General features: G+C 32.0%; 1 protein-coding gene across 2 annotated transcripts in view; it reads left to right on the top strand.

Annotated features, from left to right (window-relative positions):
• Positions 1 to 9,055, top strand: part of UHRF1BP1L (UHRF1 binding protein 1 like) — a 115,226-nt gene extending 106,171 nt beyond the window's left edge. For both annotated transcript variants that reach the window (XM_032416165.1, XM_032416166.1), the window contains 2 exons: positions 3,823 to 4,016; positions 5,622 to 9,055. In XM_032416165.1, coding sequence (XP_032272056.1) covers positions 3,823 to 4,016; positions 5,622 to 5,741 — 314 coding nt within the window. In that variant the 3' untranslated portion in view covers positions 5,742 to 9,055. The remainder of the gene's footprint in view (positions 1 to 3,822; positions 4,017 to 5,621) is intronic.
• The last annotated feature ends 2,993 nt before the right edge of the window (positions 9,056 to 12,048 follow it).

Genomic DNA, 12,048 nt, shown 5'->3' with positions numbered 1-12,048 from the left:
ACCTTTGCCATCATATAACTGGTCCAACACAAAGGAAAAGAAAAGTGGACTTGAGAAATAGAGAGTCAGGTTCCTAAAATGACAGTCCTGAAGACATCTTATGAATCCCAGTATCCAGCCATGACTGAAGCACCATCACTTGGACTCCCTGTTAGAGTCAAATATTTTTCCTTTTTTATTTAAAACATTATTTTATTTTATTATTATTTTTTTTAACAAAGCATAGTTGACACATAATATTACGTTAGTTTTAGGTACATTTTCTTTTTTAAAAGCAATTTTTGAGTTGGGCTTCTGTTCCCTTGCAACCTAAAGTGCTCTATGTGTAATCCAAAAAGTAAGAAAATATGTCGATGTGTGAAGATATTCCATGCCTTGTTTTTTATAATTATTTTTTAATAAAAGCATTTTTGAGATATAATTCACATACCATACCATTCACCCAATTAAAATATATAACTCAGTGGTATTTAGTATGCTCACAAATGGTGCAATCATCACCACAGTTTTAGAACATTTTCTTCACTCTAAAAAACTCCCATCCCTACCAGCAGTCTCTCCCCAATCCTTCTCCAACCCTAGGCAACCATTAATTTACTTTTTATCTCTGTAGATTTGCCTATCCTGGACATTTCATATAAGTGAAATCATACAGTATTACTGTCTTTTGACTTCTTTCACTTGATATTATCAAAGTTCATTAGTGTTGTTGCATATATTATTACTTCATTCCTTTGTATGGCCAAATAATATATTTATTATATGGGGCATACTACATTTTGTTTATCCATCCATTACTTGATGTACATTTGGGTTGTTTCTACTTTTTGGCGATTATGAATTATACTACTGTAAATGTTCGTATAAGTTTTTGTTTCTCTTGGGTATATATCTGAGAATAGAATTATTGGGACATATGGTAACTATTTTTAATCATTTGAGGAACTGCCAGACTGTTTTCCAAAGTGGCTGCACCATCCTACATATTTTCCACTAGCAGTGTTTGAGGGTTCCAACTTCACTTGTTTGCCAACACTCATTATTATATGACTTTTCGATTATAGGCATCTTGTGGGTATGAAATGGTTTATCGTTATAGTTTTGGGTTTATTTATTTCATCATGATAAGTATATTCTTTAATACCCATCACCTATTTCACCTATCCCCCCACCAACCTCTCTGCTGGTAACCATCAGTTTGTTCCTCTAGTTGAGAGTCTGTTTCTTGGTTTGTCTGTCTCTCTTTTTTTCTTTGCTCATTTGTTTTGTTTCTTAAATTCCACATGTGTGAGATCGTATGGTATTTGTGTTTCTCTGACTGGCTTATTTTGTTTCACATTATACTGTCTGGCTCTATCCATGTTGTTGCAAATGGCAAGATTTCATTCTTTTTTATGGCTGATAATATTCCATTCTATATACCACATCTTCTTTATCCATTTGTCTATCCATGGACGCTTGGGCTGCTTTCATAGTTTGGCTATTGTAAATAATGTTTCAATAAACATAGAAGTGCATGTATCCCTTTGAATTAGTGTTTTTGTATTTTTGGGGGTAAATACCCAGTACTGTGATTACTGGGTCAAAGGGTAGTTCTATTTTTAACTTTTTGAGAAACTTCCATACTGTTTTCCACATTGGCTGCACCAGTTTGCATTCCCATCAACAGTGTACAACTGTTTCTTTTTCTCCACATCCTCCTCAACATTTAACTGTTTCTTATGTGTTTGATTTTAGCCATTCTGACAGGTATGAGGTGTGATACCTCATTGTAGTTTTGATTTGCATTTCCCTGATAATGATGAGTGATGTTGAGCATCTTTTCATGTGTCTGTTGGCCATTTGGATGTCTTATTTGGAGAGATGTCTGTTCATGTTTTCTGCCATTTTTTAATTGGATTATTTGGATTTGGGGTGTTGAGTTGTAGCAGTTCTTTATATATTTTGGATACCAACCCTTTATTGGATATTTGTAAATATCTTCTCCCAGAGGTGCCTGGATGGCACAGTTCGTTAAGTGTCTGACTTTTGGTTTCAACTCAGGTCGTGATCTCAGGGTGGTGAGATCAAGCCCCACGTCTGGCTCCAAGCTCAGCGCAGAGTTTGCTTGAGATTCTCCCTCTCCCTCTGCCCCTCCCATTTATGCTCTCTCTGTCTCTCTCTCAAACAAACAAACAGATAAATAAATAAAAATATCTTCTCCCATTCCATAGGATGCCTTTTAGTTTTGTTGATTGTTTCCTTTGCTGTGCAGAAACATTTTATTTTGATGTAGTCCCAATAGTTTATTTTTGCTTTTGTTTCCCTTGCCTCAGAAGACCTATCTAGAAAAATGTTGCTATGGCTGATTTCAGAGAGACTACTGAAAACTTGTAGTTTTCTGAGCATAAGTTTTATACTTTTTTTGTTAAATTTGTTTCTAAGTATTTTATTCTTTTTGATGACATTTTAAATAAATTGTTTTCTTAATTTCAGTTTTGTTAATTATAAGTGTTGAGAATAACAATTGATTTTTGTATATTGACCTTGTATCCTGCAACCTTGCTGAAATCATTTGTTAGTTCTAAGAGTTTTTTAGTGGATTCTTTAGGGTTGTTTTTTTTTTTTCTATACACAAGATCATGTCATCTGTGAATAGAGATAGTTTCATTTTATCCTTTCTAACTTGGATTCCTTTTACTTTGTTTGCCTAACTGCATTGGCTAGAACCTCTAGGACAATGTTGAGTAAAAATGGTGAGAACAAATATCTTTGTCTTATTCCCTGATTTTAGTGGGAAAACGTCCAGTTTCTTACCATTAACTATGGTATTAACTGTGAGTTTTTTGTAGATGCCCTTTATCAAATTGAGGAAGTTTCCTTTTGTTCCTAGTCTGCAGAGTGTTTTTATCATGGGAAAGTGTTGCTTTTATCAAAAGTTTTTTCTGCATCTATTGAAATGATCATGTGGCTTTTGTTTTATTGTATTGATGTGATTTATTACATTAATTGACTTTTGGATATTAAATCACTCCTACATTCCTGGGATAAATTGCACTTGGGCATGGTGTATAATTATTTATATATATTGCTGTGTTCAGTTTGCTAATATTTTGTTGAGGATTTTATGTTCATATTTATAAGCATATTGATTTTACTTTTCTTGTGGTTTCTTTGTCTGGCTTCATATAATGAATTCAGAAATGCTCCTCCTCAATTTTTAGAAAAGTTTGTAAAGATTTATAATTAATATATTTAAATAATATATTTAAATATTTGATATAATTCACCATTGAAGCCATCTGAGCGTGGACTTTTTGTTTGTGGTTAGTTTTTTTGTTTTTTTTTAAATTTTTATTTATTTTTAATTTTTTAATTTTTAATTTTTTATTTTATTTGTGGTTAGTTTTTTTGATTCTTGATTCAACCTCTTTACCTGCTATATGTGTATTTGCATTGTCCATTTCTTCTTGAGTCCATTTTGGTAGTTTGTATTTTGGATAATTATTCTGCTTCATTTAAGTTATCTAATTTATTTTTTTTCATAGTATTTCATAGTATTCCTTTTAATCATTTTTATTTCTGTAAGATTGATAGTAATGTCACCTTTTTAATTTCTGATTCTAGTAACTTCCTTTTTGTCAATTTAAACTTTTGTTGATTTTGTTTATCTTTTCAATGAACAAGTTTTTGGTTTTATTGACTTTATTGTTTTTCTATTTAATAATAATATCTTCATACTAATAGAGATCTATATATTTTTTAAATTAATTTTTCACAATAGAACTTAATATTTACCATGTATTTTACAATGTTATCTGAGCATTTTATTTCTTTGATCAGATTCTCAGATGCTTAACACTGGAAATGATTTGAAAAAAAAAGTCAAAAGTGATTCAGTGCTGCTTACCAGTGAGAAGTATGATCTGAAGAAACAACATAGTGTCACTCAAGCCACTCAGACGAGTCCAGAGGTTCCTTGGCCTTCTCAGTCAGTTAACTTTCCTGAGTGCTCCTTTGATTTTACTAGGGAACAGGTAATGGGAAAACTAATTTCTCATTCAGTTCTGGCAATTAAAAGAAATATACTAAAAATTAAAACATTATTAAATAATGTTTCTTGAGTGCTTGTTTATGAGTGTTTGCCCAGGCACTGTGTTAGATGCTATGGGAATAGTGTTGAGCAAGAATGGAACATTCCCAATCTTTACAGAGGTTGAATAGTCTAATGGAAAGATAGAGGAGTAAATGTGGGAGAGTACTAGTTCCTGGAATCTAGAAAAGATTCCTGGAGGATATATTCATTTTGTTGTCTTATTGTTAAGTTTGCAAAAGTACTATAAAAATATTTTTAAACAACTTTAATGCATTCTAACTTTCTGCAGTGCTGTCAATGTATTTTAAAAAATTTTTCCTTTCAGGCTCTTTTCCATAATTTTTCAAAACAATTATTATTCTAGTATATATACTATATATTTTTTTACTTAACATGATTTAACAGATATTTTTCCATATTGCTACATATGCTTCATATTTATTGTTAATGGCAGAGTAACATGATGTGAATATACTGTCATTTCTAATCTTTCCTCTTAATATTTGTTAACATGTTAACGTTTGAGTTGTTCTTTTTGTTATTATAATATCCAGTAGAATTTTAATTCTCTATGGTAGAACCAAAGTCATTCATCTGTTCACCAGAATTTTTTGGATGTCAACTTTGAGCTAGAATATAAAATTGAACAATATATCATCTCTTTCAAGAAACTAAAAAGTTGGGGGTATGTAATTGAGGTTATAACATACTGTGTCAAGTGCTGTGCTAGAGATTGGAGAAATACAGGGAAATACCCAACTTGGTCTATAAGGCAAGAATTCGTAAGCTGGGACTAAAAGAAGTCTGAGAACTCTTTGAAATTAAATGTATATATATTAATATATCTGTATAAATGTATTTTGGGGGGAGAAAGTTCTTAGTTTTATCATTAAGTCTTCATAGGTAGGGGTTAGAGAATAGTTCCAAGAGGATAATGTACTTGAGCTGAGTCTTAATGTGGGGAGGGAGACCTATTGGCCATCTAGATGAAAATATTTAATAAGATATTCAGAATATGGGTCTGTAGCTCAAGACGGAAGTTCGTGCTGGATCGAGTTATGTGATAGAGCCATAGGAGTAGATGAGATCATCTAAGAGAGTGACTCAAGTGATAAGATGACCAATTATGGAATCTAACAGCATAGTAAAATCTAATGGTTCTTAAACAGCAGAGGAAAAGAAGAAAAGTCTGTAGGTGGAAAGAGATAAACATGAAAGAGCTGAGGCATAAGAGGCAAAAGAGAGAGGCTTAGGAAGGAGGAGCAAGGTCAGCAATGTGTAAAACCACAGAGAGGTCTAGAGAAACTGAAATTAAACAAAATCACTATTAGATTTGGAAATTAGGAGTGAATTCTTGTTTTAAATTGCTGGGTCAAAACTTATGAACATTTTAAAGTGCTTCTCAAAGCAATTTCAGCTTAAGTGCACTCTCACCAGTATTGGGTATTTTTACTATCCCAAGTTTCACACCTTTAGGTACTATATGAACAGTATGTATTTTCTGAAAATGATTAAATTCTCTTATTTTCCAAATTTATCATTTCAGCTCATGGAAGAGAATGAATCTCTTAAACAGGAATTGGCCAAAGCTAAAATGGCTCTTGCAGAGGCTCACTTGGAAAAAGATGCTCTTCTTCATCATATAAAGAAGATGACAGTTGAATAGCAGGAGTGGCAGTCAAAAATTCAAATTATAGCTCTGGAGTAGGGAGGTTATATTTATAATGTTATGTTACCAGTTAGTGGAAGACTTTCCTTTTCATGAAAAGACAATAAAATGAAATAGAATGTGATGAAGTGGTGACTGTTCCAAAGCCAGTTTAGAAAGTATTAGGTACGGCATTACAATCTTCTGGTTGTTTTGTGTTTTGGGGTTTAACCAAACTCTTAAACTGGTGTGATAGAGGGAAGTCAACACATACTGTAAAATAATCACATGTCTAATGGAAAGAAGATGTCATTTCCTAATTTTGATATCACATTATAGGCACTTTTTAAAAAGAAAAATGGAAATCTGTTGTGTTCTCACAGATTGCTGATTTTATTTATCACTATTTGTTAATAATTACTATTATTTACAGAGATTCAAATGCTTTTAGGGCTAATGTAATTTAAAATGAGGCTTACATTTTAAATGTTATTAGAATTATGTACTCAAATCTATAATTATTTAATTACTGTGGAAAAGTCCAATCAAGTTAATAAATTATATTGACTGGGTTCAAAAATTCAAAAATCATCACCCTCCTGATCTTATAAAGTAACTTGAGAATGTGAAAAAGAAATAATTAAAATGATGAATAAATTGTGTAAGTTAAAGGTATAATTTTCAGCTAAAAGGATCATACAAATGTAAAAATAAAAAGCACAAACTGTAGAAAAGCAAAACATTACAGTATATGGCCAACTGATTTAAAAAGCATTACTTGTACATTCCTTTAAACAGTTATTGTTAGAAGTAAAAGAATAATTTAACTATCCTAAATTTGGCAGCATTTGTAAGTGTAAGAATTTTAATTAATACTATTTATATTATTTCTTTATCTTTTCTCTGAGGGGAATGTTTTCAGAGAATTTTCTTTTCATATACGTAAAATAATTTCATACCATTCTTGTAGTATCATTAGGTAGATGTTTGCACATATTGTATTTATAAAGCTAGTTTTGGTTAAAGGTGTATGTGACATAAATACTATCTTCTATAATAAGAATAATTAGTAAATTTTGAATTCTATTTTCTAGGGATAGTTAAGGTTGAAACCAACATGAGAGAGAAAATCATGCATTATGAAATAAGTTTATGAGTGTTTAAGAAACAGACATTTTTAAAGATTTAAACTATATTTCTGATAGAGTTAAACTAAGTGGGGTCTATTTTAAAATCAACATTCTTAAAGCATAAATATATCTAAGCTATAACATGAAACAGCTCAGACTATTCTTTCTTTAAGATACTTGAAAATTTTAAACAACATTATGTCACTTTATGGTGCTTTGCTTGTTTGGCATGACTTATATAGCCATCCCTATATCTGAATACTTGGATGAAAAAACATGTTTCATTTACATTAAGTGTTGGAGTGATTTAGATTTCACTGAAAACAATACTGGCTTTTTTTTTTTTTCCTTCTGTAACATCCATTTTCAATGACATTATTTAAAAATACAGACCCTGTTTTGGGAGCTAAGGATATAGCAAAGAACAAATTAAATTGTTAATTTTTTTACCTCAGAATATTTTAAAAATCACATTAAACCATGTTAATCTAGAACTATATCGTAGTCTTAGATTAAAAGCAAAGGTCTAGTTAAAGATTTAAAACATACAGCTTATATCCATAGTGTAGAGTACTTTTGATTTGTAGGTATGTATTCAACAACAGCCTCTTATAGAAAAGCAGGATTGATGGGACATTAATGTCTTCAGAGCTGACAGTTTCTCAGGATTGACCTATTTGCTCCATAGACGTTTTAAATTTATGGTGTAATCATTTAGTGTTACAGAAGCTGAATGTTTTCCTTATTCCTTTTCAGTTTACTTGGCCTTCTCAAGGAAAGTATATAAACAATGGAGATGATAATTAACATGGGTCTGGGCGTTCTTGTATGCTTTGTTGGATTTTTTTAAATTTATAGTGAGTACTATTTTTATATAGATTTAAAATTCATAAAGCACTTTGAAAAATATTATCTCATGTAATTCTCACAACAAATCTGGGAGGTAGGTATTACTCACATTTTAGAAGTTAAAAAAAAAAAAAAACACAAACCCAAAGGCTTAAAAAAGAACAAGGGATTTGACTGAAATCACAATTAATAACTTGACCTTTTGATTTAGATCCCAGTTATATGCTTTTATTTTACCTTCATCATTAATTCACAGATTTTGCCAGAGGTAGGGAGAGGAATCCCTTATTTTCTTTTGTCTGTTTTTCTTTTAAAGATAAATATATTTTTAATTGTGTGTGTGTGATGAGTGTATATTTTTCAAACTACTTAAAAGATAGTGGGAGAATTTTTGTTTATGTTAATCCCAACCTTTTTCACAGTGTGAGAAATATAGGAATAACCCTATGATAAACTTACTAGTTATTTAATGACCATAAATTAGGAAAAAAGTTGCCATAGTTTGATTTTTTTTTTTTCTAAGTCTCTAGCAGAGATGTTAGTGATCAGGGAAGGACATGGTAATCATGTTTTGCCTTTTAATTTTATGTACGTCAAAAACATTTTCTTGGTATCTTGTATTTTTTTCTTTTCTCATTTTGTCCTGGAATTTCAAAAGACCACCATGTGACATTAGTTGTGATGAAGTGTTATTTTAATTTAAGCCATGTAGGAATGGCTATGTGTTATTGCACAAAAATATATGTGGAAAAATTAACCAGAAACTCCTTTCTGGATTTTTATTGTAGTTATTTGATATTTGTCACTACAGGAGTTCCACTTTAACAAGTGTTTTTTAAACCTCCACTCTAATCAAGGCATTTCCTATTTCAGTGAATGGTACCACTATCACCCTGGTTCCCAAACTAGTAACCTAGAACTACTCTTAGACACTTTGCTAACTCTCCCCACCCCCTGTCAGTTCTTTACCAGGTTCTGTCTCAAATGTGTCTGCGTCTCTCTACTCACCACCTCCCTAGCTACAGTCACACCTTTTGCCTGCTTTACTGCAGTTGCCTCCTACCTGGTCTTCCTACAGCTACTCTGGCCCTCCTCTGATCCACCCTACTGCAGGCAGACAAGTGCAGTTTTAATCAAGGCAACCCTCCACCCCTATTTTTACCCCTAGCTTAAGACATTTTAATGGCTTTTTCTTGCTCTTAAGATGAAAACAAAAATATTTATGTGACCTATATATTAGAGCCACTATTTACTTTTTAGTATAATTCAGGGCATTAAAAGAGTTAATGTCTCAAAACATTAAAACAATGGCTGGCACATAATTTTAAAAATACTCAATAGGGGCGCCTGGGTGGCTCAGTTGGTTAAGTGTCTGCCTTTGCTCAGGTCATGATCCCAGGGTCTTGGGATTGAGCCCTTCATTAGGCTCCCCGCTGAGTGGGGAGCCTGCTTCTTTCTCTCTCTCTCTACCATTCCTCCCACTTGTGCTCTCTGGCTGTCTCTATCTCTCTGTCAAATAAATAAAATCTTTAAAAAAAAAAAAAACTCAGTAGAGGTTAGTTGTTAATTACTACTGCTTAGCCTCACTGTACACCATGTTTCAGTTACTTACTGGTACTTCATTGCACTTGAAGTATATGGAATAAGTGAGAATTAAACTGCTTCTTCTACCATAGGAACCTTGTTCATGTTCCTTTGGCTTGAAATCCCTGTTCATTGCTGAGTTGAATTCTTATTTGTATTTCAGATCTTAGCTTATTTATCACTTCCTCAGGGAAGCATTCCTTAATTTCAGTCACAGAGTTAAGACCCACTCTTGTATATTATCACATGAACACATACCTCTACTTAGCATTGAACATCTTTGTAATTTTATACATATTTGATTAATGTAGACTCTAGACTGTAAACTCCATGAGGACAGGAATTGTGTTTTTGTTGTCTGTGTTCAACTTTGTATTCCTTACGCCTCATATCGTGGTTGGTATATAGTAGGTGCTCAATAAATCCGTTGAAAGAATAAAATGAGTGGATAAGGTATCAAGGATATTTTCTAGGTATTAAGTTTTTCCTCTCAGTTGGATTGAAAGGAGATGGAACATAGGAAGAAAGTAGGTGGTGGTAGTTATTTAAAGGGTCAGACTCTTTGAGTCCATAGTGAAAGAAAAAGGTGGGGAATGGAGAAATTTGCCGTACTGTTTTCTTCAGAATTTTTAATATCTGAACTTATAGTTGATTTATCACAAAATAGAAAATTAGCACATCACTTCATAAAATTGCTACAGTGCCAAAATGTCATCTGGCTTTGATTGTAACATATGGTGTTGTGGCTGTCAAGATCTGACAGTCCTATCAGCTAAACAAAATGGAAATAAGACCAAGAGAGTAGTGGCTGAAATAGTTTTCAATTTTGACAAATTGACTAATACCCAAGATCAGTTATGCCTAATTCCTTAAAGTACAAACAATCTCACTTCAACTTGTGCCTAGAGATGCTAAGAAAAGTCAATTTTTTAAAAAAGATTTTATTTATTTATTTGCCAGAGAGAGAGAGAGAAGGCCTAAGGGAACAAAGCAGGGAGAACGGCAAGTAGAGGGAGAAGCAGGCTCGCCACTGAGCAAGGAGCCCAATGGGAGACTCGATCCCAGGACCCTGGGATCATAACCTGAGCTGAAAGCAGACACTTAACCAACTGAGCCACCCAGGTGTCCCAGGAAAGTAAATTTTGAGCTATACTTAAGTTTACTTTTAGAAAATGTAAAATACTGGAAGTTGGAATTACACAGGATATAGAAACACTAAAGCAATAATTAATGTTTTTAAAACACTCATTTCTTCATTATAGTAATTGATAATTTTTTTCTGCCTTTTTAGAGAAATACAAAAATTAAGGTAACAGGAAGCAAAAATGTAAGTGTGATAGTTTTTATCAACCATTAGATATTATCTAATGAATCATTGTATAGTGGGGGGAAATTCTTGTTACTGTTACAGTATTGAAATTTAGCATATGTGTTGCTAACACTATTGTATAGTTGTGTCAGGTTTGAGAATTTGAAACTTAGAAAAAAGAAATATGAAATCAACTTAATATCTTCTTTTCTATTTGTATAATAAAACATGTGCAATAATTTTTTGGTCTTAGAAGAAAACATATCACTAAATCACGAAGAATTAACTGGGTTTTAAAAGATTAGAAACCATTTAGACAAAAAGGCAATACTATAATACTTATAAATTAGATTTTATTTTCAATTTGCTTGTGTCATCAAAAGTCAATTCATTCTTTACAAGTTATACTGAACTGAATGGTAAGTAAAATTTCTCATTCTTAGTTCTTTACTGTGTATATGAAAAAATATTTGCTCATTTAGTGAAGAAATACTTGAGCGTTATGGAGATTAGGAGAGTACAATGAGGTGATTTAGTCTTTATCTTGCAGCCATCCAGCAGAATTGTTTTGGCTGATAAGACAGAAAACTCAAAATACTGAATCACAAATGTCATCAAGAATAAATGAGAATGAAAAATAGGTATATGAAAACTTAAATAAGTAGAGACCACAAGTATCTCTGCAGGATATGGGTGAAAATATAGGGGTATGATCAAAGCCCATCATTCACAACATTTAAAATCACTCCAATAAAGTAGATATATAGTGTAATCAGAGCAGGAAATTTTGAAAGTAACCATAGTAAACAAATACAGTGTAAGGAAATTGGAGAGTAGTGCAATAATAAAGCACTTGAAAAAGATTTATGGTAAAGAATTCACTTGAATTATAACCTAAAGCAAAAAATTGATATGGAAATTCTTAATGTGCAAAAATTGGCACATGCAGAAATTCAATTCTTCAATAAACGTTATGCCCACAACTATTAAGATTCTAATTTCAACATGAAAAGTGAGGTGAGGACATTCACTACTATTGGAGACATTTTATTGGTATAGCAATAATGCAGCATCTTAGCATTCTGTCCAAATTCAATATATTTACTTAATAATACTTATTAGCATTATTAGCACAGGTATGATAATCATTTGCTGCTTTCTTCACTCTGGTTATTTTTACTTCATCCCTTGCAGTTGAACAAGAGATTTTCCATATAAAACATTAGAGTTACGAGGATATGGAATAGGCATGTTAAGCAACTTTTTAATATCCCATTTCTATAAATTCCCAAAATTTAAGGCATTCCCATATTATAGTATCAATATAAAAACATGGCAAGGCCAAGTATATTAAAAGTAGTAGCATTTTGCTGCATTAGTACAGATATTTGAGAATTACTGTAAACATATATGTAAGCCTTTTCCATAATTTTAGTGGCCCACAGTTAATACT

The sequence above is a fragment of the Phoca vitulina genome, unplaced genomic scaffold (assembly GCF_004348235.1).
Source record: "Phoca vitulina isolate PV1807 unplaced genomic scaffold, GSC_HSeal_1.0 scaffold19, whole genome shotgun sequence".
Taxonomy (NCBI): Eukaryota; Metazoa; Chordata; class Mammalia; order Carnivora; family Phocidae; genus Phoca; species Phoca vitulina.
The sequence above is the reverse complement of the archived record's forward strand: the minus strand, read 5'-3'. Positions and strand labels throughout refer to the sequence as shown.